Here is a 27,506-nt window from a genome sequence, read left to right on the forward strand (position 1 = left end):
CACAAATTAATTTGATTTTACAACAAAGAATTTTTCTACTTTCTGCTTTAGGATGAACCACAAAATTAAATAATACACACCTCGATTTCATACCATGGATGTGTAAGAAGATATTTTTAGACTGCTCTTGGCAAAATTCATTCCCTTATGATTCAGAACTGTATTCTGCATTTGTTGAGAAACATGTGTGGTTTCCTTGAAAGATAGCTCACAGACAGACAGACAGACAGAGACAGAAAGAAAGAGAGAAAAGTGTCTGTTGGAGAAGCAGGCTGGTGTGTGTGTGCAATTGAAAAAAAAAAAAAGAGAACGATAGCTCAAAGACCCAGTACTGTCATTTGTTACTGGGTGTTTACATGTTCAGTGGGAGGGTTAATTCCTCTAAGGGCGGAGTAGAACAAGCCAAATGGCCAAAGCCTCTGTTTTCCACCGTGGTAAAAGAGCAAAGGAGAGATGCAGAGGGGTTTCCACACCACATACATGTAAGTAAGCAGGGCAGGGAGCTGGTAGCAAGCCATAATATGCACAGTGAGCAGTAGAGGTGCCTGGCTTGACCTGGGGGAACGGGAGACAGCAGGAGCTGCTGACCGAGTTAGTCTCTGAGGAGGGGCACTGTGTTCAGATGCAGAAGCATTAAGGTGGGGAGAGGAGAGAGGGCTGGTGAGACTGAACGTAGGTCTCTGGAGGTCAGAAACCCAGCTGTGAACAACTCTGTAATTCACAGTGCTTTAACAAAATAATTTTTTTCTTTTTTTTTGCGGGGGAGAGAGAAAAAAAAGAGGATTGGTAGGAAGTCATGCAAGTGGCTGTGATTTGGCTCCAGGCTGACTCCTGGCTCGTCAGAGTCAATAACGGGATCCAGGGGAGCAGCCCAGGAAAAGACACTGCAAGCTACGGACATGAGCTCTCTGGAAAGCAAAACAAACTTTCTAGGAATGAGGAGACGCTCAAGAAAGGGAGAGAATGGGCACTTGGAGGGCTTTAGAAAAAAATGAATACAGGGCTTGAGCTGTCAGTTTTATGAATCTCTTATTTATTTTTTGTTTAAGAGAGGGGAAATGAATGGCAGGATGAGGACTTTTTGAAATGAACAAATAATGTCACTCTGGTCATAGTGGAAAGCACATATTGAAGAGTCTAGGCAAAGACTACTGAAGGGGTGTAGCATGAGCCCCAGAGTGGGTAGCGGTAGTGTGGGTGTGCAGAGAGGAGGGAGAAAACTCAGCTTCCACTATGTTAAAGTTAATTTATCCTAAAAAAGCTGAAGATATAACTGCTCTAATGAAATTATTTATTTTTTGTAACCAATTTTTGGGGTGTGTGTGCGTGTGTGTGCACGAGTGTGTGTGTGTGTCTGTCTGTGTGTCTGTGTGTAGAGGGCATACCCAGCTTGGACTTACTGGGTATGGACTTACTCCTGGCTCTAGGCTCAGGAATTACTCCTGCGGCGGAGCTCGAGGGACCATATAGGGTTCAGGAGACAGACCTGAATCATTTATGCACAAGGCAAGCGCCCTACTCATGTACTACTTCTCCGGGTCCCTTCATGAGTCTTTTCCAAAACCTAGCATCATCGCTCTTCTCTTCTCAGAAGATGTGTCTTTTTGTTTTCATTTTGGGGCCACATCTGGCAATGCTCAGGGGTTGCTCCTGGCTCTGTGCTCAGGAATCACTCCGGGTGAACTTGGGAGACCCTAGGGGGTGCACCGGGGATAAAACCTAGGTCACCAGCAGGCAATACAAGTTCCCTACCCATTTTACTCTTGTTCTGGGCTCTGAAAATGTTTGTCTTTTCACAGAATCGAACAATCCGTGGAGATTCTATTGCATCTGTCATCTGGTGAAGTTGCCAACCTCAAAGAAGGTATCAATTTTGTTCGAAATAAGAAGACTGGCAAAGATTACATCTTATACAAGAAGAAAGACCAGCTGAGAGCATGCAAGAACCTGTGCAAACATCAAGGGGGCCTGTTCATAAAAGACATCGAGGATTTAGATGGAAGGTACCAAGAGTTCTTTGCTTCCTTACTGGGGACCCTTTTTTCAGTTCTTCAATTTGTCAGGGACTCTGTGTATGTGTGAGTGTGTGTGTTCGTGTGCACATGTGTTGGCTTTTTTGGGGTATGGCAGGTATGGCAGTGCTACAAGTGTGGCGATGATGTGGCAGGGTCCGGGACATTCGTGGGCTGGAGCACTCCTCAGCACAGAGCCAGGAATAATCCCTGAGCACTGCTGAGTGTAGCCCAAGCCTCCTCCCTCAGATATAAACCAATATACAAGAGCATGATATTTTCTCAGCGTCTTTCCTTACAGAGTGCTTCATTTAGAAGTCTGAGACCCCCCAAATAAGCTGAGTAAATTCACAGACATTTCTTAACCTCTCTGAGTCTCTGCGCTCTCCTTTGTAAAGTGTTTTCCTTTCAAAAGTGCCACTTACGGCTTGCTCGGAGGATGAAGTGATTTCAGATATTTAAAGCACTTAAAGGGATGCTGGCAGAGGAAGAACAATCAATAAACGTGAACTCTCATCTCGACTGCTGTTATTATTACCCCCGCCATGAGCGTCTCTGGTTAGCGAAGCTACTGACAGCCACTTCTGCATCCAGCTTGCTCTTCTTCATCGAGGGACTGCTTTGCCACCAACTGGCCTTTCTCTCCGTCCAGAACTCTGGGGGGGTGACTGGTCTTAGTTTGACCAGTTCCAGTGACAGTTTTACCTGGTAAATGCATGCTCCTACCTTTCCTACCTTTCCTGGGGAACTCATCCTCCTTGATGCGACTCACAGTGATTCCCAGACTACCCCCCTCCCCCAATTTCCTGTTCCTACTTCCAAATTTGATTGTTTCCGCTGGGCTCGCTGTGAAGCAACTGAAGCATCCTCTTCAGTTACAAACCAGGATCCGGGCGCTGGAGAGGTAGTACAGTGGGCAAGGTGCTTGCCTTAGGTGTGCCCAATTTGGTTCCGTTCCCTGGCATCTCCTTTGGTCCCCTGAGCAATGCCAGGAGTCATTCCTAAGTGCAGAGCCGAAACTAACCCTTGAGCAGACCCCAAAACTAAAAACTGAAAGGAGGAGGTGGAGGAGGAGGGAGGAGGAGGAGGGAGGAGTGAGGAGGAAGGAGGAAGGAGGAGGAGGAAGGAAGAAGAAGAAGAGAATATGCCCTTATTTCCCTTCCTCATTTTGGTTTCACCCACAAGATCAGCCACGTGTCTACTTTTTTTTAATAGTTAACCATTTTTCATGAACTTCTCTTGCATCTAAAGCAAGAGGGTTTTATTGAATTCTATTGAATTCATTTGCATGTGAAAACAGACATTTTTGTTTACAGAACCTGATGTTTCCAATTTGAAACATGATTTTAAAAAATAATAAGAAATATGTTTTTTTTTTTTGTAGTGCTGGAAATTGAACCCAGGGCCTCACATATGCAAGACAAATACTCTACCACTGAGCCATATCCTGGTGCCATGATAGCCAGAATTTTTATGTTCTGGGCTATTAAGTTATATCTTCTAGAAAGAATAAAGAGAAGAAACTGACTACTGCAACTGCCAACATGCTTTTCAAAACTGAAACTGTTAAGAAACGGAAAAAAATCAATCAGTCAGCATCCTGTTTTGGTAGTCTGAATCCGGACTTGATTTGGAAGACTTAGCAATTAAAAATGCAGACCATGCTTAAATTTGAACTTTATACACACAACAAATTTGCCTTATATCCCAAGTACCACCCGAGAACACAGATTTAAAAAGCACTTCTTATTTAACTGAAATTCATATGTAATGAAGCATCTGTATTTTTATCTGGCAGTCGTAGTCTGAAATCTTTTCTCTTTGAAAAATGAAGGCTTAATCTGAACTTAGATTTAGCATACCATACCAACAGTTAAGAAGCAGACTTTACTGCATATCTTTCTTTCTATCCGTAAGTTCTGTGTGGGTCTTATCTAGCTTAGCTTTTAAAAGAGCCATCTCTGAAATCACTTTGGTCTATTACAGCCTATAGGCTCTCTTGCTCTCTGTCCCATTATTTTGTGGTATAGAGTTTAACTTCATTTGAAACAGTCACCTACCAATGAGCCGTCTGTATTTAGTAGTTGAAATTTCTTTGGATACTTGAGTCTGAGTTATTAATACTTTTCTTTTCATATGTTTTGTATTTGGGCTGGAGCGATAGCACAGCGGTTGGGCGTTCGCCTTTCACGCGGCTGACCCAAGTTCGATTCCTCCGCCCCTCTCGGAGAGCCCGGCAAGCTACCGAGAGTATTGAGCCCACACGGCAGAGCCTGGCAAGCTACCCATGTGTATTGGATATGCCAAAACCAGTAACAATAAGTCTCTCAATGAGACACGTTACTGGTGCCTGCTCGAACAAATCGATGAGCAACGGGATGACAGAGACAGTGACAGTGATGTTTTGTATTTAACCAATGAATCTCATCACAAATTAATGCATTTAAGTCCCAAGAATGAAATCTATTTTTCTTCATGGGGAAAGGAAGGTTTGGACCATACCTAGTGGTACCTTGTGAGACCATATGCTGTGCCAGGGATAAAACCAGGGTTGGCCACAGGCAAGACAAGTTCTTCACCATCTCTCTGACCCCAGGATAACTTCTTTTTTAAAAAATTATTTTTTATTGAATTACGTGAGATACACAGTTACCAAGTTGTTCGTGATTGGGTTTCAGTCATGTAATGCTCCAACACCTGTTCCTTCACCAGTGTATGTTTCCCACCATCATTGTCCCCAGTTTCCCTCCTGCCACCTCACTATTTCATGAGGACAATTTTTCCTTCAGGTCTGTCAAATGCACCAAGCACAACTGGAAGCTAGATGTGAGCACCATGAAGTATATCAACCCTCCTGACAGCTTCTGTCAAGACGAACTGGGTAAATACCGCGATTAGTGATAGATGTATGCTGCTCTATCCTTAGGATTCCTCTCCTCAACCTGTTTCCAGTCTCACCTGAAGCTTTAGATATATTCTCATTAGAAACGGTGGACACTGGGGTCTTAAAAATTATCTTCTCTGGGGGAAGGGAGATGGCTTATAGGCAGATGCAAATGCATTGCCTGCCTGAGCCCTGGGTTTGATCCCTGACACCCCATGGTCCTTCAAGCACTTTCAGGCGAGTAACCTCTGGCATCAGCTCCTGAACACATCCAGGTGTGGTCTCCAAACAAAAAAAAAAGTACTGAGAATTACACTAAAAATTGTGAGTAGAGGATTTCTCCAAAGGAACCCTTCATTCATTTGATCAGCAAACATATGTTGAATATAAATACTATATTATAAATATATTTATCTTCTATACTATCACTGTATCACTGGCATCCCGTTGTTTGTTGATTTACTCGAGTGAGCACCCGTAACGTCTCCATTCCTCCCAGCCCTGAGATTTTAGCAGCCTCTCCTTACTCATCTTTCCCAACAATTGGAGGCTCTTTTAGGATATCTTCTATACTATACCATAATATAAATACTGGGTATCAAGAGATAAAAATAAAATATAGGGGGCTGGAGCAATAGCAGAGCGGGTAGGGCGTTTGCCTTGGACGCGGCCGACCCGGGTTCGATCCCCAGCATCCCATATGGTCCCCTGAGCACTGCCAGGGGTGATTCCTGAGTGCAGAGCGAGGAGTAACCTCTGTGCATTGCCAGGTGTGACCCAAAAAGAAAAAAAATAAAATAAAATATAGTATAAATGAAATGACATTACATAAGCGGGGCTAAGATAAGTCTGAACAGCTAAGACCGGGAATATCTGGTTAAGTCTTTCAGAGTTAACATTCTGCAGCCTTGTGGCTCTGGGCATGTGGTCAGTAAAAAGACACAAAACAGATGTTGAGTGCTTGATGTTCTATAAACAGTTGCAACAGAATTGCCCAATTTGGGATTAGAAATATTATCTTTCAAATTCCAGCTTCTGACTTATGTCCAGTGTGCCTGCTTCAAGCCAACTTTCTGCTTCTTTTGACTCAAGAAATTCTATAAGGAAATGAGTCTGAAATGAATCTTAGTCACAGGAAAAAATGTGTTTCTGCCTTAACTGATTAAAAATGGGATTTAGCAGTAGAAAAAGTTGCTGGACGTTCCCATAAATGTACGACTGTGAGACACGCTATTTCAGAATGACTAATGCAGGCCTAAAACAATATGATCGCAGATGGGGAAATGCGATGTGAAATGGGGCATTCCATAAAGCAGGCATCAAGCACAATAGTCAAGTGCTTTTGGAGAGAGCAGAAGTTCAGCAGAGATGAAAGGACAAGGTTAAAAGAAGAAACTGCCAGGACCGTTTTATGTGTTGGGGGCCCATGTGTAGTTCAGTTGGCTAGAGATTAGGATCTAGGCACTGGAGAAGTGCCAGTAAGGCTGAGAGGTACAAAGCTAGTAGGACACACTTGGTGGAAAAAATTTTCATGTCATCTACATACTGGTGCAATTGTGGTAACGAAACCACATTCTTACAAATGAATTTGTCAACCCGGCCTACTCTCTCACACATGCTCCCCCATCTCTGGCTCTGCAGCAAAGATGAGGAGGTTCTCTTGGTCCATTTTCCATGCCGTGCATCTCTGTGGCCATTTATCTGTCGTCTCTTCTCTCCCTGACTCTCTTCTGCCTCCCCTTCCACTTTCAAAGAGCCTTCTCATCTAATAGACTCAACAAAGACAATCATGATACTCTTATTTTTCCACCTATTTGAAATTTTATTTAAACACTGTGATTCACAAAATTGTTCCTAATACAGTCATCTCAGGTATTCAATATTCCAAAACCAATCCCACCAGCAGTGTGACCTTCCCTCCGCCAATGTCCCAAGTTACCCACCCACCACCCAGCTGACCCTAGGCAGCACATATTCATTTACTTCTTAGCACTTACTACAACCTAGAACTCAGAATGGGTCACTGAAGCTATTGTGTGCGGATCTGCTGAGCCGCTGAGGTGGGAGCTGAGCCCTCCGTGCTGTTGCTTTCACTGACTGAGTGTAGAGGGTGTCTAGGCAAAGTTCGCATCTAATATGCCCCTACCAGGCTGTCAGTAGCAGTGGCCCGTCGTGTCGTGGGGCCATGCGCTGTATTAGGAACGCTCCAGCAGCTGTGGCACAAGGATGATCCAGTAGCATGTCAGCGGCCTCTCTATGCTACGGGTCGTGGGGCTGGGCCACTGAATGCAAAGGGAAGCCAGTGTGGGTGGGTCAGTGCTGGGTCTTCCATCAGCCCCGTCCTGGGAAGGCTCCAGTGACCTGGGCCCAGAAACCCGCCTACCAGGCTTGGCTCGGCCACCATTTCTCTCTCACTCTCCTTAGTTTAAAGTCAGCTGACTGGCACCCTTACTGTCACCTGGAACTTGAATCCCCCTTTCCCGTATAAGCGAACTTACCTGTGGTGCCTGGACACGAGGATGTGGCTATTTGGGGGTGGGCATTATCCTGGCTGCCATACTCCTCTCCTAAGTTATATTTTGACCACTCCTCTTTACTGACTCGTTGCATGCTAGATTTCAGAATGTTAAATGATTTGGAACTTAATCCATACACACACACACACACACACACACACACACACACACACACACACACACACACACACACATACACATACATATAGGTGCTGAGGACCCAACCCAGATCTCAGACAGTCTTAGCACTGAGCTATAGCTTTGCCCCTAATCTTGCTCTGTACTCTCCCTAAGGGCTCACCACTAATCCTACAGCTCTACCATCTTTATTCAAATGAGTCAAAGAAACCTTTACCATTGACCATATTCCTGCCCTTTTGTCATTCAGTAACTGTGAAATTACCATGTTACTCATGATTGGGTTTTGGGCACAGGGTTTCAGTATCTGAGCCTTCACAGGTGCCCACTTCCCTCCATCAATGCCCCAGCCGCACCCCATCTGCCTCCCACTCACCAAACTGTCTCTAAGTGTGGCACATTTTGGGCAGATTTTTGCACTGTGGTTTATTGTACCGTTGCCTACTAGGAGTTTCACACCTACCCCTCTACCACCTGTCAGTGCCACCTCCTCCCCCTGGTTGAACACTCCCCTCCCCCCGGTCATGGTTCTGTCCCTGTCCTACTCCCACACAGGTGGCCTATTTCCTGCTGAAGACCTGTTCTCATGTGCTCTGTTTCTATCATCTTTGAATCCGCTTTTCCTCCATGCTGTTTCTTTCTGTCTGCATACCAGAGATCGTTCCGTGTCGCTCTCTCCTATAACTGCACTCAGCCCAGTACTCCCCGGGGCCTTCCATGTAGCATGATTTTATCCTTCCTTACCTTGGTGTCATTCTTGAGCTCTGAGCCCGCTCAACTGGATAAAGCTTGGGCGGTCCCCCGTATCTTCTCTTTTTCAATCCGCCACATCCAAATCACTGGTAAGTCATGTTGCTCCTAAGCAGACACCTCTGGAACCCGTCCCCTCCTCTCCGTCTGCCTGTCCCCACCTGGGTGCAATCCTGACCACCTCCTCTGCCTTCACAGTGCATTCTTCTAACAGCGCCCAGCCTGGTCTTGAACAGAATACCAGTCGCTTTGTTTGTCCCCTGCTTGAAACTGTCCAGTGAATTTCTGGTCACACTGAAGACTACAGGCCCGGGGGTGGGACAGAGAACAAGAGTTCAGGCACTGGTCTTGCATGTTGCCAAGCTTGGATTGATCCCTGGTACCACCTGGTCCTCCAAACACTGCCGGGCCTGGGGTGACACGGGCAACCTTGGCACCACAAGGCCTGAGCAGCGTCTCATGCTCCAGCCTTCATACTAAGCCAGGTGCCCCCAAGGAGGGAAAATATACAGGGCCACGGGAGTAGCTCAGTAATAAAGCACTTGCCTTGTATACATATGGCCCTGGGTTCAGGCCTTAGGACGTGTGCCCATAAGTACACAAATAATGTGCTTGATTTGATCCAGCATTTCCATCTCAAAACCATATTTTAATATGCCTGTAGTTATTGATGTGGCAAAAGACACAGCTCTAGTCCCTCATGGTATATGATATAGAGTCACTATCATCACTAGGCTATATATGTCACTCGATGATAAATATAGAATGTCTATATATATATATACGTATGAATGACACTATAGTCACTCATGGTATGTAGTCACTTGTAGTAACGCTTATTTACACAGAGAAAAATCACACAGAGCACAAACACGTTCTAGTGTGTCTTGAGAGTTACTGTTGCCAGGACTAAAACAATGGGCGAATAATTCCAACATTAAAACAAACCGGAAAATCCATTTGTAAATGCGGCATGTGGTCTGAGCCAAGTATGCAGAAGTGAATCTGCATGAGCACCTGTGGCGAGAGGGATCAGCTTCACCACTGGCTGTCTGGGAAGAAAGCTGGGCTTGTGGGGCTCCGTGTACCTCTAGGATAGAGATGATGGAGCCAGAGAGAGAGGGCACAGGCAGGGCGCTTTCCTGCCTTGCATGCGGCTGACCTGAGTTTGATCCCGGCACCCTGGGGGGTCCCCCCAGCACCACCAAGAGTGATCCTTAGGCATCGCTTACATTTTTTTTTCAGGCTCTAATGATTGTGACCATTATATAGGACATAACCTATCAGGATGGTTTTTGCCTTTGTGTCTCGGTGAGACCAATTTTAAGTCACTTATTAACTGAAGTATGAGATTTACAATACAGTCAGTTATACTTTTTATACATCCATTGTTCACCACCACACCCCCACCAGCGGCCCAAGGTGAACCCTGGAAAGCTCAGCTCTATAGACAAAATCTCAGATGACTTTGCCTGAGGGAATTTTTTGTGCCCTTATGATTTATATCCTATACGTATATTTATTTATATCCTATACATATGAGAAAAGTCTTTTTTTTTAATTTTTAGAATTTTATTGAATCACCGTGAGATAGTTACAAGCTTTCATGTTCAGATTACAATCTCACAATGATCAAACGAGAAAAATCTCTTTTAAAAAAATTAAACCATACTGTGGAGGTGGCAACACCTAAACACATATAGGTGAATACAACTAATCTGAAAAATCCCACAAAATTGTAAACCACTAAGTTAATAATTTTTTTCAAAAGTGGTGTATGTTTCTCTTTTTACGAGCTTGAATTGTAAAAACTAATAGCATGAGTAATTCTACACTAACAGATTTTAAATATACAACTCAGTAAACATGAGGAGAGGAGAATTAAGTACTTAGGACACTTTTTCAAAGCCACAGCATCTGCTTTCTGAGGGACCAGAGGTCAGAGGTGTCACTTCCTGTCCCTTTCAGTTCATTCCACCTCCCCCACCCCCATGAGATGGACTGGCTGTCAGGAGAGAGTTGCAAATGGCTTTTCCCACAAGTTTATCTTTCTCCTGACCCTCCAAAGGACGCCTGGAACCAAAACTTCTTTCCAGGCTGGTCCCACGCCAGGCCTGTTGATTTAGTAAGGAGACGGCCCTTTTTACCTGGGATTGTCTACGTGTCAGTAAGGGTACTGCTGAATTTATTTGCCAGGGAGGAGAAAGAGCAAAGGTTTGTTAACAGTAATCTGTGTCCTGGCATTTAAAGGAGAGAACAGCTATGAGCATCACACGAGGTCATGCAGAAATTCATTGCTGTTTCAGGGCTTTTCTGACTGCCTTGTTGGTCTTTTGGACAAGAAATGGAGAGAGGGGCTGGAGTGATAGTACAGCAGGAAGAGCATTTGTCTTGCATGCGTCAGACCCGGTTCAATCCCCAGCTTCCCATTGGGTCCCCCAGCCAAGTACCACCAGAAGTAGTTCCTGAATGCAGAGCCAGGAGTAACCCCTGAGCATCACTGGGTGTGATTCAAAAAGCAAACGAAAGGAAAAGAAAAGAAAAAAAAAAAAGAAAAGGAGGGGCCGGAGCGATAGCACAGCGGGTAGGGCGTTTGCCTTGCACGCGGCCGACCTGGGTTCGATCCCCGGCATCCCATATGGTCCCCCAAGCACCGCCAGGAGTAATTCCTGAGTGCAAAGCCAGGAGTAATCCCTGAGCAGCGCTGGGTGTGACCCAAAAAGCAAAAAAAAAAAAAAAAAGAAAAAGAAAAAAAAAGAAAAGGAGAGAGAAAGTGGCAAGAATCAAAGCAGCCCATAACCATACGAACCACACACCAGAGTGGACGGGGGGGGGGGGGGGGAGTATTTCCGCATCCGGGAGGGGAAGGGCAAGGACAGAAGCTGCAGCGGGGTTGATGGAGCACTGGCAAGAGCCCACACAGGCAATTCAACTTTTACTCAAGTGAGGAACCATCCTAAGGATGGGCAATTTTGAACAGATCTGTCATTCCCGGGCAGCTGCTAATATTCGGGGTTTCATACCTCAGGCTAAGAAAGAGAAGGAGTGGGCTGGACCCCACCCTGGGAAGGATTTCTAGCTGGGGTGATTAGGTTTGTCATCATCATGTTAAAAGCTACAGGGAAGTTCTTTATGACTGAGGCAATGTTGGTGTACAGCATGTGTATGTTTCAGGGGCACGTGGTCACACTTCAGATGCATATGACCACACCGCCCCAACCACCAAAGAGTGAATGCATCCACTGCAGTCCCTCTGCAATTGGCTCTCACTGCCCTGCCTCTGTGGCCAGCTTAGCTCTGGGAAAGGAATCGAGGGAGTTGGCTGTTTTGTCTGTTCCCTTGGACTGCTTATATGCCACGTATGAGTGAGATCATCTGGTATTTGTTTTTCTTTCTCTGCTTTGTCTCACTTAATAGAATTCCCAAAAGAACCATCCCTATCACAAGTGGCAAGACACACAGTCTCTCTCTCTCTCTCCCTCTCTCTCTCTCCCTCTCTCTCTCTCCCTTCCTCTCTCTCTCCTTCCCTCTCTCTCTCCTCTCTCTCTCCCTCCCCATCTCTCCCTCCCTCCCTCCCTCCCTCCCTCCCTCTCTCTCTCTCTCTCTCTCTCTCTCTCTCTCTCTCTCTCTCTCTCTCCTCTCTCTCCCTGGCACACTCAAGCTGATGTTCAGGGCTAACTCCTGGCTCTGTACTCAGGAATTACTCCTAGTGGGACCTGGTATCGTATGGGATGCCAGGGATGGAACCCAGGTTGGCCACGTGCAAGGCAAGCACTCTCCCCGCCTATGCTATCGATCCAACCCAACACTCCCTCTGGAGGTGAATATTAGTCAACTACGTATATATCTATGACAGCTCCTTTACTCCGTCATCTGCTGCTGAGCACATGGATGATTACAGATCTTGGCGGTGCTCACAGTGATGCAGTGAACATAGGTGCACATGTATCTTTCAGAATCACTATTTTTGTACTCTCTGGAGAGAGTGAATTTCTGGACCCTATGGTTGACCTCTTTGGGTGGGAGTTCACAGCCAGCAGTGCTTGGGGGCTTTCCTGACTCTGCCCCACCCTCGCTTCCTCTGTAACATTCCTACCAACTCGTGCCTTCTCTCTTATTCGACCAGTGTAGAGCACTCCCAGCCTCTCAGACATTTCTCATTCAAGGCAAAAATTGCAACTCTGTCTCATTTGCTTCTCAAATATAATGTTAATACTTTCCAGGTTACTTGCCAATTTCTCTCTTTTTTTTTAATATAGAAGCACTGCTATTTATTTAACCATTGATTAAGCTGATTGAATTGACTTGCCAATTTATTTTGGTGTTAGATATTTTCATTTTACATTCATATCTATTCACATTTTCCACTTAGAAAATCCTCCTGTTGATACTAAATTTTATCATACTTTTTAATCACTTGACTACTGTCACTGTCATCCCGTTGCTCATCAATTTGCTCGAGCAGGCACCAGTAACGCCTCCATTGTGAGACTTGTTACTGTTTTTGGTTTTGTTTTTGCTTTTTGGGTCATACCTGGCGATGCACAGGGGTTGCTCCTGGCTCTGCACTCAGGAATCACTCCTGGCGGTGCTCAGGGGACCATATGGGATGCTGGGAATCAAACCCAGGTCGGCCGCATGCAAGGCAAAAGTCCTACCTGCTGTGCTATTGCTCCATCTCCTTGTTACTGTTTTTGTCATACCGAATACACCACGGGAAGCTTGCCAAGTAGAATACTCTCAGTAACTTGCCGGGCTCTCCAAGAGGGGCAGAGGCAAATGCCCTACCGGCTGTGCTATCGCTCCAGTCCTACTTGACTACTTGGTGTCTTTATTTATTTTAATTTAAGGGGGTTAGAGTCCACACGCAGCAGTGCTCAGGGGCTACATTTCTGGCCCTGTGCTCACTGGTCATACCGAGAGGAACCATATGAGGTGCCAGAGACCAAACTTGGGATTGGTAGCATGCAAGGCAAGTGTCTGACTCCCTGTATTAACTGTTTCTCTGCCCCCTATTTTGTATTTTTAATCATGGAAGTTCTTTTTGTGTGTGTGTGCCACATCCGCAATGCTTAGGGCTTATCTACTGGCTCTGGGCTTAGGGATCATTCCCGGCAGGCTTGAAGGGCCATATAAGTTGCTAGAGATCGAACCCAAGTTGGTTGCAAAGCAAGTACCCTAGCCACTGTACTCTTTCTCCGGCACTCAGTGGGAATTCTTAACTAACGAGTTGCCACCAGCGCATTTATAATATAACCCTTCCCTTCCCCGCAATTTGGACTCCTTCCTTTAGAATCTATAAAGCATTTATTTCATTTGACTCCTCCTACTGGCTGAACTTATACCAGTAACTGATTTAATTATTATCTTTTTCTGTTTTTGACCATACTTTCCCTCATAATCTTCTTCAGAAAGAGTTTACTAAAGGGGTCAGAGAGATGATATAGGGGTTAAGCTGCTTAGGGCAGGTCCTAGTTCAGTTCTGGCACTGATACGCTCCCCCAGGCACTGTCAGGAACAATCCCCGAGCACTGCTGGGTGTGTTCTAAAATTGAAATTAAAAACAAAATTTAAAGAGGGGAAGAGGTCAAAAACATCATTTATCTATTCTGTTAAATAAATATTAAGTTGGAATTAAGATGACTCAGATTTTATCAGTTTGTGAGGTCAAAGTTTTTCTAATTTTTTTTGGTATTTTCATGCTTTATAAATATGAGTTGGGGTAGTTACATTTTTTTCAGCATATATATTCAATCTATCTTTGAGCAAGGGGCATGGTGAGTACCATACAGGTGGAACTTAATTTGTAGTAATTAGGAGTTAGGAAAATCTTACTTTCTTCTGCTTCTCATACCGAAGAACATTGTATAAAGAGTAGTATCAGAGGTGGAGAGATAGCTCGGTGGGATGGGCACTTGTTTTGCATGTGGGAGCCTGGGTTGAATTCTTGGCACTGTTTGGTCCCTTGAGTACTACTGGGAGCAACCTAGAGGACACAGCCAGGACTAGGCCCTGAGCACTGCTAGGTGTGGTCCCAAAATAAAACAATGGCAAAAGAATGGTATCACATGGCAAGGTAGCAACTAAAGGTCAAAGGTAACACAGCCAGAGAACTGATCCACAGAACTGAGTTGGGAGTTGAAAGGGAGGGGCACTGGGAGTTGAGAGAGAGGGGGTTCCAGAAAGGCTGGACCAGTCGGCATTCCCACCAACAGTGAAAGAGCATCCCTTTTCCCCCAGCATCCACGCCAGCACTGGTTGCTTTTGTCTTTTGAATGTGTCCCGGTCTCTGTGGTGTGAGATGATATCTCATTGTTGTTTTGACTTGCATCTCCCTGATGACTAGCGATGTGAAACATTTTTTCATGTGCCTTTTGGCAATTCGTATTTTTTTTTTTTGAGGAAACTTCTATTCATTTCTTCTACCCATTTTTTGATGGGGTTGGAGGTTTATTTCTTGCACAATTTCACTAGTGTCTTGTATTACTGTATCACTGTCCTCCTGTTGTTTGTCGATTTACTCGAGTGGGCACCAGTAATGTCTCTATTACATTCAGCCCTGAGATTTTAGCAGCCTCTCCTTACTCGTCTTTCCCAATGATTGGAGGTTCTTTCAGGGTCAGGGGAATGAGACCTATTGTTACTCTTTTTGGCATATTGAATACGCCACGGGTAGCTTACCAGGCTCTGCCGTGTGGGGGTGATATATATAGATGTCTTGTATATCCTGGATATTAATCCCTTACCAGATGGGTATTGGATAAATAAATATTCTTTCCCATTCTGTGGGCTCTTTCTATATTTTTCTCACTGTTTCTTTTGAAGTGCAGAAGCTTCTTAGTTTGATGTAGTCCCATTTGTTTATGTCTGCTTCCACTTGCATAGTCAGTGCTGTTTCATCCTTAAAGATGCTTTTAGCTTCAGTGCCATGGAGAGTTCTGCCTACAGTTTCTTCTATGTACCTTATAGATTCGTGTCTGATGCTGAGGTCTTTAATCTGCTTTTATCTACTTTTGTGCCTGGCATTAGACAGAGGTCAGAGTTCATATTTTTGCAGGTAGCTATCCAGTTTTCCCAGCATCACTTGTTGAAGATGCTTTCCATGTTCCACCTCACATTTCTTGCTCCTTTGTCAAAGATTAAGTGGCCATATATTTGGGGGTCTGTGAAAGGATATTCAACTCTGTTCCATTGGTCTGTAGGTCTTTTTATAGCCCAATATGGACAGTCCTTCAAAAGCTAGAAATTGAGCTTCCATATGACCCGGCAATACCACTGCTGGGAATATATCCCAAGGATGCAAAAAAGCACAGTAGAAGTGACATCTGTACCTATATGTTCATTGCAGCACTGTTCACAATAGCCAGAATCTGCAAACAACCTAGAACAGATGACTGGTTAAAGAAACTTTGGTACATCTACACAATGGAATACTATGCAGCTGTTAGGAGAGATGAAGTCATAAAATTTGCTTATAAATGGATAGACATGGAGAGTATCATGCTAAGTGAAATGAGTCAGAAGAGAGAGACAGACATAGAAGGAATGCACTCATTTGTAGAGCATAGAATAACATCACATGAGGCTGACACCCCACAGATGGAAGCCTGCTTCATGAGTGGAGGGGAGAAGGCAGATAGAATAGAGAAGGGATCACTAAGAAAATGATGTCTGGAGGAATCAGTCCGGATGGGAGATGTGTGCCGAAAGTAGATAATGGACCAAACATGATGACTTCTCAGTGTTTGTGTTGCAAACCATAATGCCCAAAAGTAGAGAGAGAATATGGGAAATATTGTCTGTCATGGAGGCAGGGGGAGGATGGGAAAGGGGAGGTATACTGGGGATATGATATTAGTGGTGGGGAATGTGCACTGGTGGAGGGATGGGTGTTTGATCATTGTGTGATTGTAACCCAAACATGAAAGCTTATAACTATCTCACAGTGATTCAATGAAATTTTTTAAAAATAGAGAGGAGGGGTTCAATGATGGGTGTGATAGTGTGCTATTGAAATTATATGCCTGAGTAACCATCATTAACAGTATGGTTAAATCACCAACTATCAATGAAAATCTTTTAAGTAAATCTTTAAAAGAATTGTGATAATAGTGCAGGATTTTTCTAAGAATTCACCCCAGAATATGATTATATTTTCCAACTGGTATTTGCATATAGGTTTGCCTGCTTGTCTAGTGCTAAACTTTCTTTTTATTAACTCTGCATTGCTTGAAGGCAAAATGCTAATTATTATGCCAAAGCTATGATTATTTATTTGGGGGCTTCCCACAGTATGCTTGCTCAAAGACACCATGAACCAGCTCCCAGATATTCATAGTCACCCGGTCTGGTTGCTCAATTTGAGGGCCCGAGAATTCAGTGCTGCTTAGGCCCTGGGGCCCTACAGATCACGCAGGCCACCTGATGGGTGCTCAGGGATGTGCAGTGCCAGGGACTGAACTGAGGCCAGCCACATGCAAGGCACTTGCTTTAACCCCTGTACTATGCCTCTGGTCCCAATAATGCTATTATTTATTTTTTTCTATAGAGTATCTGGCACAGTGTGAGACACTTTACTATCTGTTCTTTTATTTAATCCCACAACTCTATGAAGTAGAGATCTGACTTTACAGATCAGGGAACTGAAACCCAGAAAACTGCTAATCAGCAGCAGAGTCAGAAACCTAACGCTGATGTTTCTTGTTTTTTATTTTTAAGTTTTATTTTCAGGGGCTGGAGTGATAGTACAGTGGGTAGGGCGTTTATCTTGCTTGCGACCGACCGGGATTCAATCCCCAGGATCCCATATGTTCCCCTGAACACTGCCAGGAGTATTTCCTGAGTGCAGAGCCAGGAGTAACCCCTATGCATCGCCGGCTGTGACTCAAAAAGAAAAAAAAATTAAATTAAAAAAAGTTGTTTTCATAAAGTTGTTCACAATAATTGATTACATTTAATATTTCAACACCCAGCCCACCACCATTACACCTTTGCCATTTGTCTGCAGGATATATTAAATATAGAAGTTAGGGAAATGCCTAGGGTGTGGTCAACCTGATTTTAGTTCCTGCTACCACACTGACATCCTGGCATGCAATTTGTGTTAGTGGTATGTGATAACATCAACGTGATGTGAGCTATGTCCTAAGGATGGTTTGTCTTAGTTCCTGTAAGTTAGACTCACAAAGTTACCCCCACATCAGGATAGAGAAAACTCTTTACAAAATGGCTTTTTATAAGGTGTGGGTGCGGGAGAATCACAGGGCGCTGGGGTTATGGCTTGGAGTGGACAGCCTTCTTTCAGCACAAAGGAATGAGGGGAGCAGTTTCTAGAATTAGGAGAAAAAGTCAAATTCTTGGTCTGTGTAAGAGAAAGAGGTTCCTCTATCAGGGCCCAGAGAACAGCTTAGTCCAATGACAAGAAACAAACCCAGGGTCAAGTGCACTGAGAAGGCACAGGATGGGGCTGAAGAGATCGGACAACAGGTAGAGTGTTTGCCTTGCATGCAGCCAATTCGAATTCATCCCATATGGCCCCCCAAGCACCACCATGAGTGATTCCTGAATGCAGAGGTAGGAGTGATCCCTAAGCATCACCAGGTATGACTAAAAAAGCCAAAAATAAATAAAAGAGAAAGAAAGAAAGAAAGAAAGAAAGAAAGAAAGAAAGAAAGAAAGAAAGAAAGAAAGAAAGAAAGAAAGAAAGAAAGAAAGAAAGAAAGAAAGAAAAAGAAAGAAAGGAAGCGAGCAAGCACAGGATGTGGGAGAGCTTTGCTGTGGTCCAGGGAAGCAGAGAACAGGTGCATAAACGTCGACAAAAACAACCTTTGGGGGAGTGTGTTAGTTGGGTCTTAGCTGTCTTAGATGCTATCTGGTACAAAGACGCTTCTAGTTTCTTGGAACAAGTGTCATTATATGGCAGAGGTTAGAACTGGATTTTCAGTGGTCTGTGGTGACTTCTATATTAAGTGGTGAACTTAATATATTAAGATGCTGGCTTATAGTGCTGAAACATATCTTATACTTCTGTTACTGCTGTAAAACTATAATTATATATTTTCCTGTTTTATCTACTGAAAATTGTCCAATAAAAATGAAACTTGCAAACCCTGAAAATAAAAAATGAAGAATAAATTCTATTTTTCAGTCTATCTTGGCACAATTTCATATTTCCATTTCCAGTTTGAGACTTCAAGCTTGGGCAAGGAAGTGCCTTGGTTGAAAGCCCTTCCTCCCCATCTTAAGCTATAATAAAATTAAGATAATTCATTCATCAATAAACTCCACCAATATTGGCCTATTAAGAGCCAGGCATTGCACTTTATAATGCAAATCAGCCATTCTACGTCTTATCAAGGGGCCACCTTCCTTCTGTTTTCCTGCTCTCGTCCTTGATAGCGACCCTGTTTCTCAGGGCCTCACAGTGGCTCCTGCTCCTCAGATATGGTGACCATGATCCCACAAGAGACAGAAGACACAAACTCTCCTGACTGCATTTCAGTCAATGTTCGAACACCCATCCCTCTGCAGTAGTTGGCTAAGTCTTCATGGGCCCCTAAGGTGACAAGCTAAAATCTGAACAGGGATCTGTATATCAAGCGTATGCAGATATCAAGTTGGTATCAAGGGTGCTTATCACCTCTTCTGGTCGACCTGTCTGTCCTGGATGGCTCAAACCCTTTTTTATTCTGTAGTCAAAAGTGCCCAGTGACATTGTGAATAGCAAGTTCTTTCGTGTCTTCGGGTCTTTGACTAGTTCTTCTCACACCCCCCCCCTTTTGACTCCCTCACATTATCATATTTTGTCTGCCTGCCCTCAAAACTTCCATTTTTAAAGCCCAGTTGGAGGGTCACTTCTTATGTGGTCAGTTTTGATTTGGAAAGCGGACCAGGTGCTTCTTTCTGTACCCTCCCACGGCACCTCAAACTGTCTCTAGCCACTAATTATATCATTGTCATGAAGTTGGTGTATGTGTAGGTGACACAGAGGAGGGTCTATAAATTCCTTAACTATACAATGAATAAAGAAATGAAATGGGATTCTTTGGGGGGGGCACTCTCAAGGGACTCAGGATGAAGAAATGGAGTTTTTTTTTAGGGTGGCTCTCAAGTGGTGCTCAAGAAGATTTATGAATCACCCCCAGTGATATTCAGTTAACTGCCTAGGCAATCTAGTGCTAGGGTCTGAGGAACTACAAAAATGTTGATTTTAAGTCCTCATCTTGATGCTATTGCTTGACACAGAAAGAGTGGATTGTCTTTGGGTTTGAATTTCCACAGATATTTTTCATACTCTGTGTGCCTGGTTCATGCATTCTCATTTCAGTGATGCTGGTTTTTTTTTTTTTTTAAGAGGACCAAGGATGTAGCTTCATGGTGCAGTATGTGCTTTGCGTGTATGAGGCACTAGGTTTAATCTCTGGAATGCTCCAAAAAGAAAAAAATCAAAGTTATCTTTGTTGTTAATCTAGATTTGTTTTCCTTTGGTTCTAGTTATTGAAATGGATGAAGAGGATGGACTTTCACTCCTAGAACTGAATCCTCCTGACCCCTGGGATTCAGACCCCAAATCTCCTGAGGATTTAGCTTTTGGGGAAGTGCAGGTAAGAAATTACTTAGTTTTAAGAACAAAAATGAAACTAAGATGTCCATTTGCTGAAAATCTCTCATGTATCCGAAATAAAACGAAGACATCCATCTATGCAGATATTTACATCCTCCATAACCTTGACAACTCTTTGAGGGGCTAGTTAGGACATAAAGTTGCTACAAAATCTTGAGAAAATTGTGAGTTACCCACAAAATTTGGCAGAAACTATAAAGAAAATTATCCAGGAAAGAGCAAATAATCAAAAACAAAATAAATTTCTGAAGTCTTTCCAAGAGAGTCATGTTAAGACTGTTGGAGGAAGTCAGAAACTCCTCATAATTCCAGATTGGCTGCATTTCTGCACATTCTTAAGATCTTTTTAGAAACTATCTTGTATTTTTAGCCTTGGAAAGAAATTTCCTCTGGAGGAAAATCACTGGCAGTTTGGAGAGGCAAACAAAAAAAATTTTTTCCAGGCATATTTTGGGAAGATATAAAAATGGAAGTACTTTTTTTGAAGTACCTTTTGGGGAACAAATAGGAAGTTGTCAGGTATGGGCATGACAAAATCAATTCGATTCCCTGGCCTTCCCTCACCACCTTCGTGGGCTTCCTGCACGGGAGTTTCTGTCACCTTCTTTTGTCTGAATGTTGACATACTCCTTTAATCCCTGCACATATGCGGAGCCATTGAGAGGCAATGAGGTATTACTTTGAAATTCTCTAATCCAGTATTTCTCATCCAGGAACCACATCTCCCTGCCCCCAGCCCCTCCCTGTGGAACCTGGGATATTCCAAGGGGCCACAGATGAAATGTATAAATGGAGGGTCCATGGTGTGAGACTAGGGGTCTGACTGGTAGGACGGGGGTGGGGTGATATGAGGAGGAAACAAGATTAAAGGAGGATCATGGTCCAAAAAAGCTGAGAAACTGCTCTAGTCTATGCCAGTCTCTTACTCACTGTTAGAACTATTTTCAAGGATCTTGATATCTGGAGAGGGTGGGCAAAATAATTTACTTTAAAAAGCTTGACAAGCCTGTTCAGATAGGTTGTGTGGCTATAGCTACCCAAGAAAATTCAACCAGGATCAATCATTTAGATTTCTATTTACAACCCCATTGACTCTGCCCTCCCCAAATGCCTGTTCTTCATCATCATCATCATCATCATCATCATCATCATCATCATCATCATCATCATTCCGTTGATTGTCACATTTCTCGAGCGGTCTCAGTAACATCTCCATTCGTCCTCGCCCTGAGATTTTAGAAGCCTCTCTTTACTTGTCCTTTCCAATGGTGCCGCACTGGAGGCTCTTTCAGGGTCAGGGGAATGAAACCCATCTTTGTTTCTGGTTTTGGCATATGAATACACCATGGGGAGTTTGCAAGGCTCTCCCATGTGGGCAGGAAAATCTCAGTAGCTTGCCAGGTTCTCCCAGAGGGAGAACTAGGCTAAAAGATGTTGCGAGGCTGCAAAGCCTGTTAGAATAGTTAATTCCTGTTCCTTATAAACTATGCTTTGAAACACCAATCACAGAAGATAATCTTCCATTTATTTGTAAAAATAGCCATATAACAGCTGTAAATAAGGACTTGGAAATGATTTTAAATAGAATAAAACTAGGGAAGCTGGTTTGGCAACTAGAACCAACCAGGAGAGTTCCTATTTTACTAAAATAGTGGCCCAGGCTAGGGGTTGTGTTTTTGTAGAAAGGCTTCTGTGAGTCTTCCTGGAACTGGATCTCCTGGAGCTTGCTCTGGGGCAGACATCTCCAGTGAGACTTGTCAGCCATCCAGCCCAAACCCTTCTGCCTTGATCATCTGAATCTCACTCTTTTCCAACAGGTAACATATCTCACTCATGCCTGCATGGACCTCAAGCTGGGAGACAAAAAGATGGTGTTTGATCCTTGGTTAATTGGTCCTGCTTTTGCCCGGGGATGGTGGTTGCTGCATGAGCCTCCATCTGATTGGCTGGAGAGGTTGTACCAAGCTGACCTCATTTACATCAGTCACATGCACTCAGACCACCTGAGGTAATAAAGGCTCAGCACTTAACTCAGAAAAACATGCTACAGTAAAGAGTAAGGCAGCAGGAAAGTTTGCAGTGCCTTTCCTGTTCACTTCTGTTGTGATAATGTTTATATATATGTATATATATATATATATATTTCTCTTCAGGTTAAGGGGTTATAAACCCACCTACCTGTCACTCCCACCCTCAGACTACTGTCTTGAAGTCTAGATTTAAGGATCTTTAGAGTCATCTTCCTTTTTTAATTCAATGTTTATAGCAAGAATCAGTACACATTTTCTCTTCTTTAGGGGAAGGGGAGCTTGGGGCCGTACCAAGCTCTGCTCTGGGATCACTCCTGACAGTGCTCGAGGGACCACATGCAAGGCTGGGGATTGAACCCAGGTTAATCTGTGTGCAAGGCAAAGGCCTTACGTGCTATACTGTCTCTCCAGCCCTCTCTTAATGTTGATTTATCACTGGTTTATAATACCTTCGAATTTCAGGGGCTTATCTTTGCATCCCTGATTCACTGCACCACCACAAAAGTTTCAGTTCCATCCCACCCTCCAAAAAGACCCCTCTCTCTTCCTCCCACTCCTCCTCCTCCCCACTGCCCCCCAAACATACTGAATTCCAGGAATGTGTCTTGCTTTTTCACCTGCTTCCATTATTCATATTCTACATATGAGGGAAACTACCCAGTAATTGTCTTTCCCTTACCGATTTTACTCCATGTACTCAGCTCAGCCTCATCCTTTTGTGCTAATAGGCATTATTTCATCTCTCTAAATGAGAGAGTAGAATCCTCTTGAATAGCTACAGCACAGCTGCTTTATCCGTCATCCATCAATGGGCATCTAGGTTGATTCCATGTCTGGGCATATATTCAATGGTTTGTATAAAGGGCCAGGGTATCAATATTTTAGGTTCTTTAAGTTACCTAGTCACATCATGGCCACTTAGCTCTGTTGCTGGAGCAAAAATACACTTTAGACTGTCCCAAAGGAGCCTCGGCTATTTCAATAAAACCTTATTTGTGGACCATAATGTGAACATCTCATAATTTTTTTTTTTTGCTTTTTGCGTCACACCCGGTGATGCACAGGGGTTACTCCTGGCTCTGCACACAGGAATTACCCCTGGTGGTGCTCAGGGGACCATATGGGATGCTGGGAATTGAACCTGGGTTGGTCGCGTGCAAGGCAAACACCCTACCCACTGTGCTATTGCTCCAGCCCATATCACATCATTTTTAAGTGTCAGAAGGCACTTCTGTCCCGTTTTCTCTTCATAAACACCAAAAGTCTTGTTCGACTGCAGCAGCAGGCTTCTGTGACTCAGCAACTCCCGATTTCAACCCACAATCAAATTCACCCCATATTTTATTAAGCTGGAGAGACAGGATACTGATGATTGGAAGTGAAACTTCCCTAATCCAAAAAGGAAAGAAAAAATATTTTCATGTTTAAAAATCACTTATAGGTTATGAACTGCCAACAGAAGAAGAGGTCATATTCCTCACTTCTTGGTTTAATTAAGGGTCAAGTTAGTTCATCCTGATCTCTATTTGTATCATTCATGCTCGGTTGTCATTAGAGACAGATAGAAAGGTCTACGATGGCCATCTGAACTTCCCTTCCTTCCCCAACCAATGTGATCCTCTAAGATAAAGATGCAGGCTTTAATTGAAATGTCCCAGTTTAGGGATAACAGGTTGTTTGTTGGTTGATAGGCTCTTAGATATTCCATTCCAGATCATGTGGGACTTCTAAGGCATGAATATATTCTAATTTATTTTCTAAAGGGAGTCATTTAAAGTCTCAAGTAATTAACTGCTTTAGCAACAGATTACCTTCAATACAAGTACATATTTACCACAACTCACTGAGGTATCCATGTACTATGATTAAATATCTATTTGCTTATCACAAGATTTCTTTTCCAGCACAAGGTCCTGGAATTAATTTGCATGGCTTTAGGGTTAGGACAGCCTGTGTTCATACATTGTGCAATAACAGTAACATGTGTAGTAATCATCTGCAGTTGTAAAAAAAGAGAGAAGTGCCACATAATTTAAGTTAGAGAGATATAGTTACAAGTCATAATGGGATAACTAAAATTAGCAACATGTACATTGTCACTTAATCTGGTGAGTTCCTAACCACTATCTGGAAAATGAATTTCATGGGTTTGTGTGGATAAAGTTGCCAGGTGTTAAAATACCAATTTCTCAATTGTGGTTTTCCTATCCCCTTGGTTTTGTGGTATATAGTGAAGTTTATTACTAAAAGTTACTCAAGTTTGTAACTATTGGGGTATATTTCCTCAACAGACCCTTCTTTTTTTTAAATTTTAAGACGTTAGGCCCTTGGGGCTGGAGCAATAGCACAGCGGGGAGGGCGTTTGCCTTGCATGCGGCTGACCCAGGTTTGATTCCCAGCATTCCATATGGTCCCCCAAGCAATGCCAGGAGTAATTCCTGAGTGGGAGGCAGGAGTAATCCCTGTGCATTGCCGGGTGTGATCCCCCCAAATAAATAAAAAAGGTTAAGCCCTTATTACTGGACTGTCACTTAGTCAACTATTGTATATAATGCCATTTGCTCCCACTCCTCTTGACAGGCCTATATTTACCCAATAAAACCTCCTTAATTCATGAGGGGGAAGGACTGGTGTACTGTGGAGAATGGCTGTTAGTCCAAGAAGTGGAATCTTAGTTATAGATAGTGACTCAGACTGCATCATCTCCCTCTCACTCTTCCAAGGAAAGAGAGAACAATTACCAGTGGTAAAAGACAGTTGCAAAAGCAACATCTAGAACCAGTTCATGCTCAGGAAAGGATGCTTGGCTCCTCCTTGTGGTTCTGGGTGCTCTACATAGACAGAGAAATGTCTCTAGTAACAAACTATAAAAATGATCACTGAAACTATGGTCTAGTCTAAGATATTATTAATGGAGGTCAGTAAGTATCATCATTCAAAAAAATCACAGGAACGGAATTTACAGCAGTCAGTGTGTTCGCCTTATATGTGACTGACCTGGGTTCCATCTAGAGTACCCATATGGTTCACCGAAGCTCCACTAGAAGTGATCCCTGAGCAGAGAGCCAGAAATAAAGCCTGAACACCACTGAATGTAAGCCCAAAACAAAAAATTAAAAATCACAAATAGCCATCCATTGTAGAGTAACATATTCTAACTCCCGAAGTCCTAAAGTTGAAATGTGCTGAACCCAGACAATGAAGCTATATAGAAAAGAACATCTAATGATTTATATCCCTAAAAATTATTTGGACAACTTTTAATGCATTGTTAATAACTGTTATATACAGATTTTGTTCATCGTTTTCTTATGATTCAATAGTTTGTTTCACTAATGTTATACTCTGTAGAAATCTGATTACTTTTTTTCCTCCTTCCTTTTTTTCTTTTTGCAATGCCAGGGATTGAACCCAGGGCAAGGCAAGTGCTCTACCACTGAGCTACATTGCTGGCCTAAAAGTCTGTTTTTTGTCCTAGATAGTACATTCTTTATTGGTATTATTTTCTAATATATGACATACTGGAATAAAGCCTGAATCTGAATACTAATTTACTATGTATTAGTTGCATATTTCTAAATATATTTCCTCATTTAAAAAGTACTCAGAAAGGGGAGGGTGAGAATAATAATAATAACAACAACAATAATAATAATAATAATAATAAAAACCTCATGTCTTTCAGACTACCTATCATGTTTAAAATCTAATATATTCCTCTCCCTAATACAAGCCACAGTGCTATGCAATTTTTCTGTGTGGTGAAAGCTCAATAAATGAAAGTTGACTTAATGAATGGAAGTATTCAAAAATACCTGGGTCACTGCACACTGAATCAGGATTACTACAGATGTTGAATGCAGTTTCCTTCTACATTAAATTCCAATGTCTTGCTTGATTGGTAAATATCAAAGTGTGGCTGTCACCTATGAAAGGTTTCAAAACTGCTTCCAATGGTGCAGAACCCTTACCTTATGGCCCAGGTTTTCTTAGTGAAAGCTACTACAGATGGAGTAGGAGGGAAAAAATGAAGATCATGGATATCTTCACCTATCAGAAACCTTACTCAAGGCAGCATCAATACAGAAAGTATAATTTTCACAGAATTCATATATAAGCCATGACTTTTTTGTCCTAAAAAAAAATGGGGGAAACCTTTGAAAATGCCCTTCATCTTTACAGTCAGCATCAAGACTTCTTTTGAACTCTGAATAGTCAAGTTTTTCAGTTCCTTGATTCTTGGTCAGCATGAAACAGTCTCTTGTGTTTTTTTACCTTTCAACTTTTCCATCTTTCTAATCCTAGTTACCCCACACTGAAGAAGCTTGCTGAGATAAGACCAGATGTTCCCATTTTTGTTGGAAACACTGAAAGACCTGTATTTTGGAATCTCAAACAAAGTGGTGTCCAGTTGACTAATATCAAAGTAGTGCCTTTTGGAGTATGGCAACAGGTAAGACATCTGGGTTCTTCCCTGACTTTCAGTTATGCTTTCTGGCTTGAATTAGTGTGGAGGGTTGGGTCACACTTGGCTGTGCTCAGGAATTACTCCTGATGGAGCTTAGGGCATCATATAAAATGCTGGAGCACCCTAGTCGACCGAGTGTAAAGCAATTCCCTTACCACTGTGCTATCTCTCCAGCTCTTCTGGTTACATTTTAGCTAATGGCATTGTTTTAAGTATTAGGGAACATTGGTCTTTTTTTTTCATCTGTTTATAGGACTGTGTATACAAAACCTTTCTTTGAGCTACAGGAAAGTTTTCTTTCCACCTAGCCATGGTAAACCCTAAAATACAGGATTAATAAATACAGTTCCAAATAAAGGGGTTCTCTTTCCAGGAGAGTTGACAACTTTCTCAAAGAGTGAATATTTTTTTATTCAAACCAACGTATATAATTTCTGGTTTTACTGTTACATTCCAGGTGGACGAAAATCTTCGATTCATGATCTTGATGGATGGTGTACATCCTGAGATGGATACCTGCATTATTGTGGAGTATAAAGGTATTTCAGATCTCTATAAACCATAAAAAATAAAAATATTCCTTAAGAAGAATAACATCAGCTATCTATCTTACATTTCATCCTATATGCCTAGGATATAATATATTTGTATCCTTGTTTTAGGAAAAGTGGGCTATCATAATGATAATCTTTCCAGAGAACCACCCTCCAGTAGTTTATATAGTGATAGGCACAAAACAATTTTTTATAACTCAACAGATAATCAATATTTTACCTATAATTTATTCAAAAGTGCCTTTATTGAGTAAACGTCTCTCTTTCATCTTGAAGTATTAGGATGTGATGTAATTATATACCATTCCCTTTTATGTGAGAAGGTGACCTTACAATCCCAGCAATCACTGGAAGCAAGCTTTGAAGATTGAATTAGGTTGAGAGATGTGTGTTGGTTCTGTTACTCTCTCCCTTGCACCTTTTGGACTCAGAGAAACTGTCCTCATAGGACATCCAGTACCCACCAAATCAAACAGAATGAATTTATTCATTTGAAAGTTCAAAAGCATGCTAATGAAGGTTAGAGGCTTT

At 42.8% G+C, this 27,506-nt stretch overlaps 1 protein-coding gene and 1 non-coding gene across 2 annotated transcripts in view; one reads left to right on the forward strand and one right to left on the reverse strand.

Annotated features, from left to right (window-relative positions):
• The first annotated feature begins 400 nt into the window (after positions 1–400).
• The window catches only part of LOC101540492 (cytidine monophosphate-N-acetylneuraminic acid hydroxylase), a 50,576-nt gene continuing 23,470 nt past the window's right edge, over positions 401–27,506 (forward strand). The window contains exons 1-7 of the mRNA XM_055127787.1: positions 401–482; positions 1,800–2,003; positions 4,802–4,893; positions 19,794–19,903; positions 21,741–21,931; positions 26,259–26,406; positions 26,879–26,960. Of these exons, the coding sequence (XP_054983762.1) occupies positions 454–482; positions 1,800–2,003; positions 4,802–4,893; positions 19,794–19,903; positions 21,741–21,931; positions 26,259–26,406; positions 26,879–26,960 (856 nt within the window). The 5' untranslated portion in view covers positions 401–453. The remainder of the gene's footprint in view (positions 483–1,799; positions 2,004–4,801; positions 4,894–19,793; positions 19,904–21,740; positions 21,932–26,258; positions 26,407–26,878; positions 26,961–27,506) is intronic.
• Positions 24,641–24,848, reverse strand: LOC129402722 (small nucleolar RNA U3). The gene has a single exon (XR_008628782.1). It is a non-coding gene; the product is annotated as a small nucleolar RNA U3 (small nucleolar RNA).

This window comes from Sorex araneus, chromosome 2 (genome assembly GCF_027595985.1).
Source record: "Sorex araneus isolate mSorAra2 chromosome 2, mSorAra2.pri, whole genome shotgun sequence".
Lineage (NCBI taxonomy): Eukaryota > Metazoa > Chordata > Mammalia > Eulipotyphla > Soricidae > Sorex > Sorex araneus.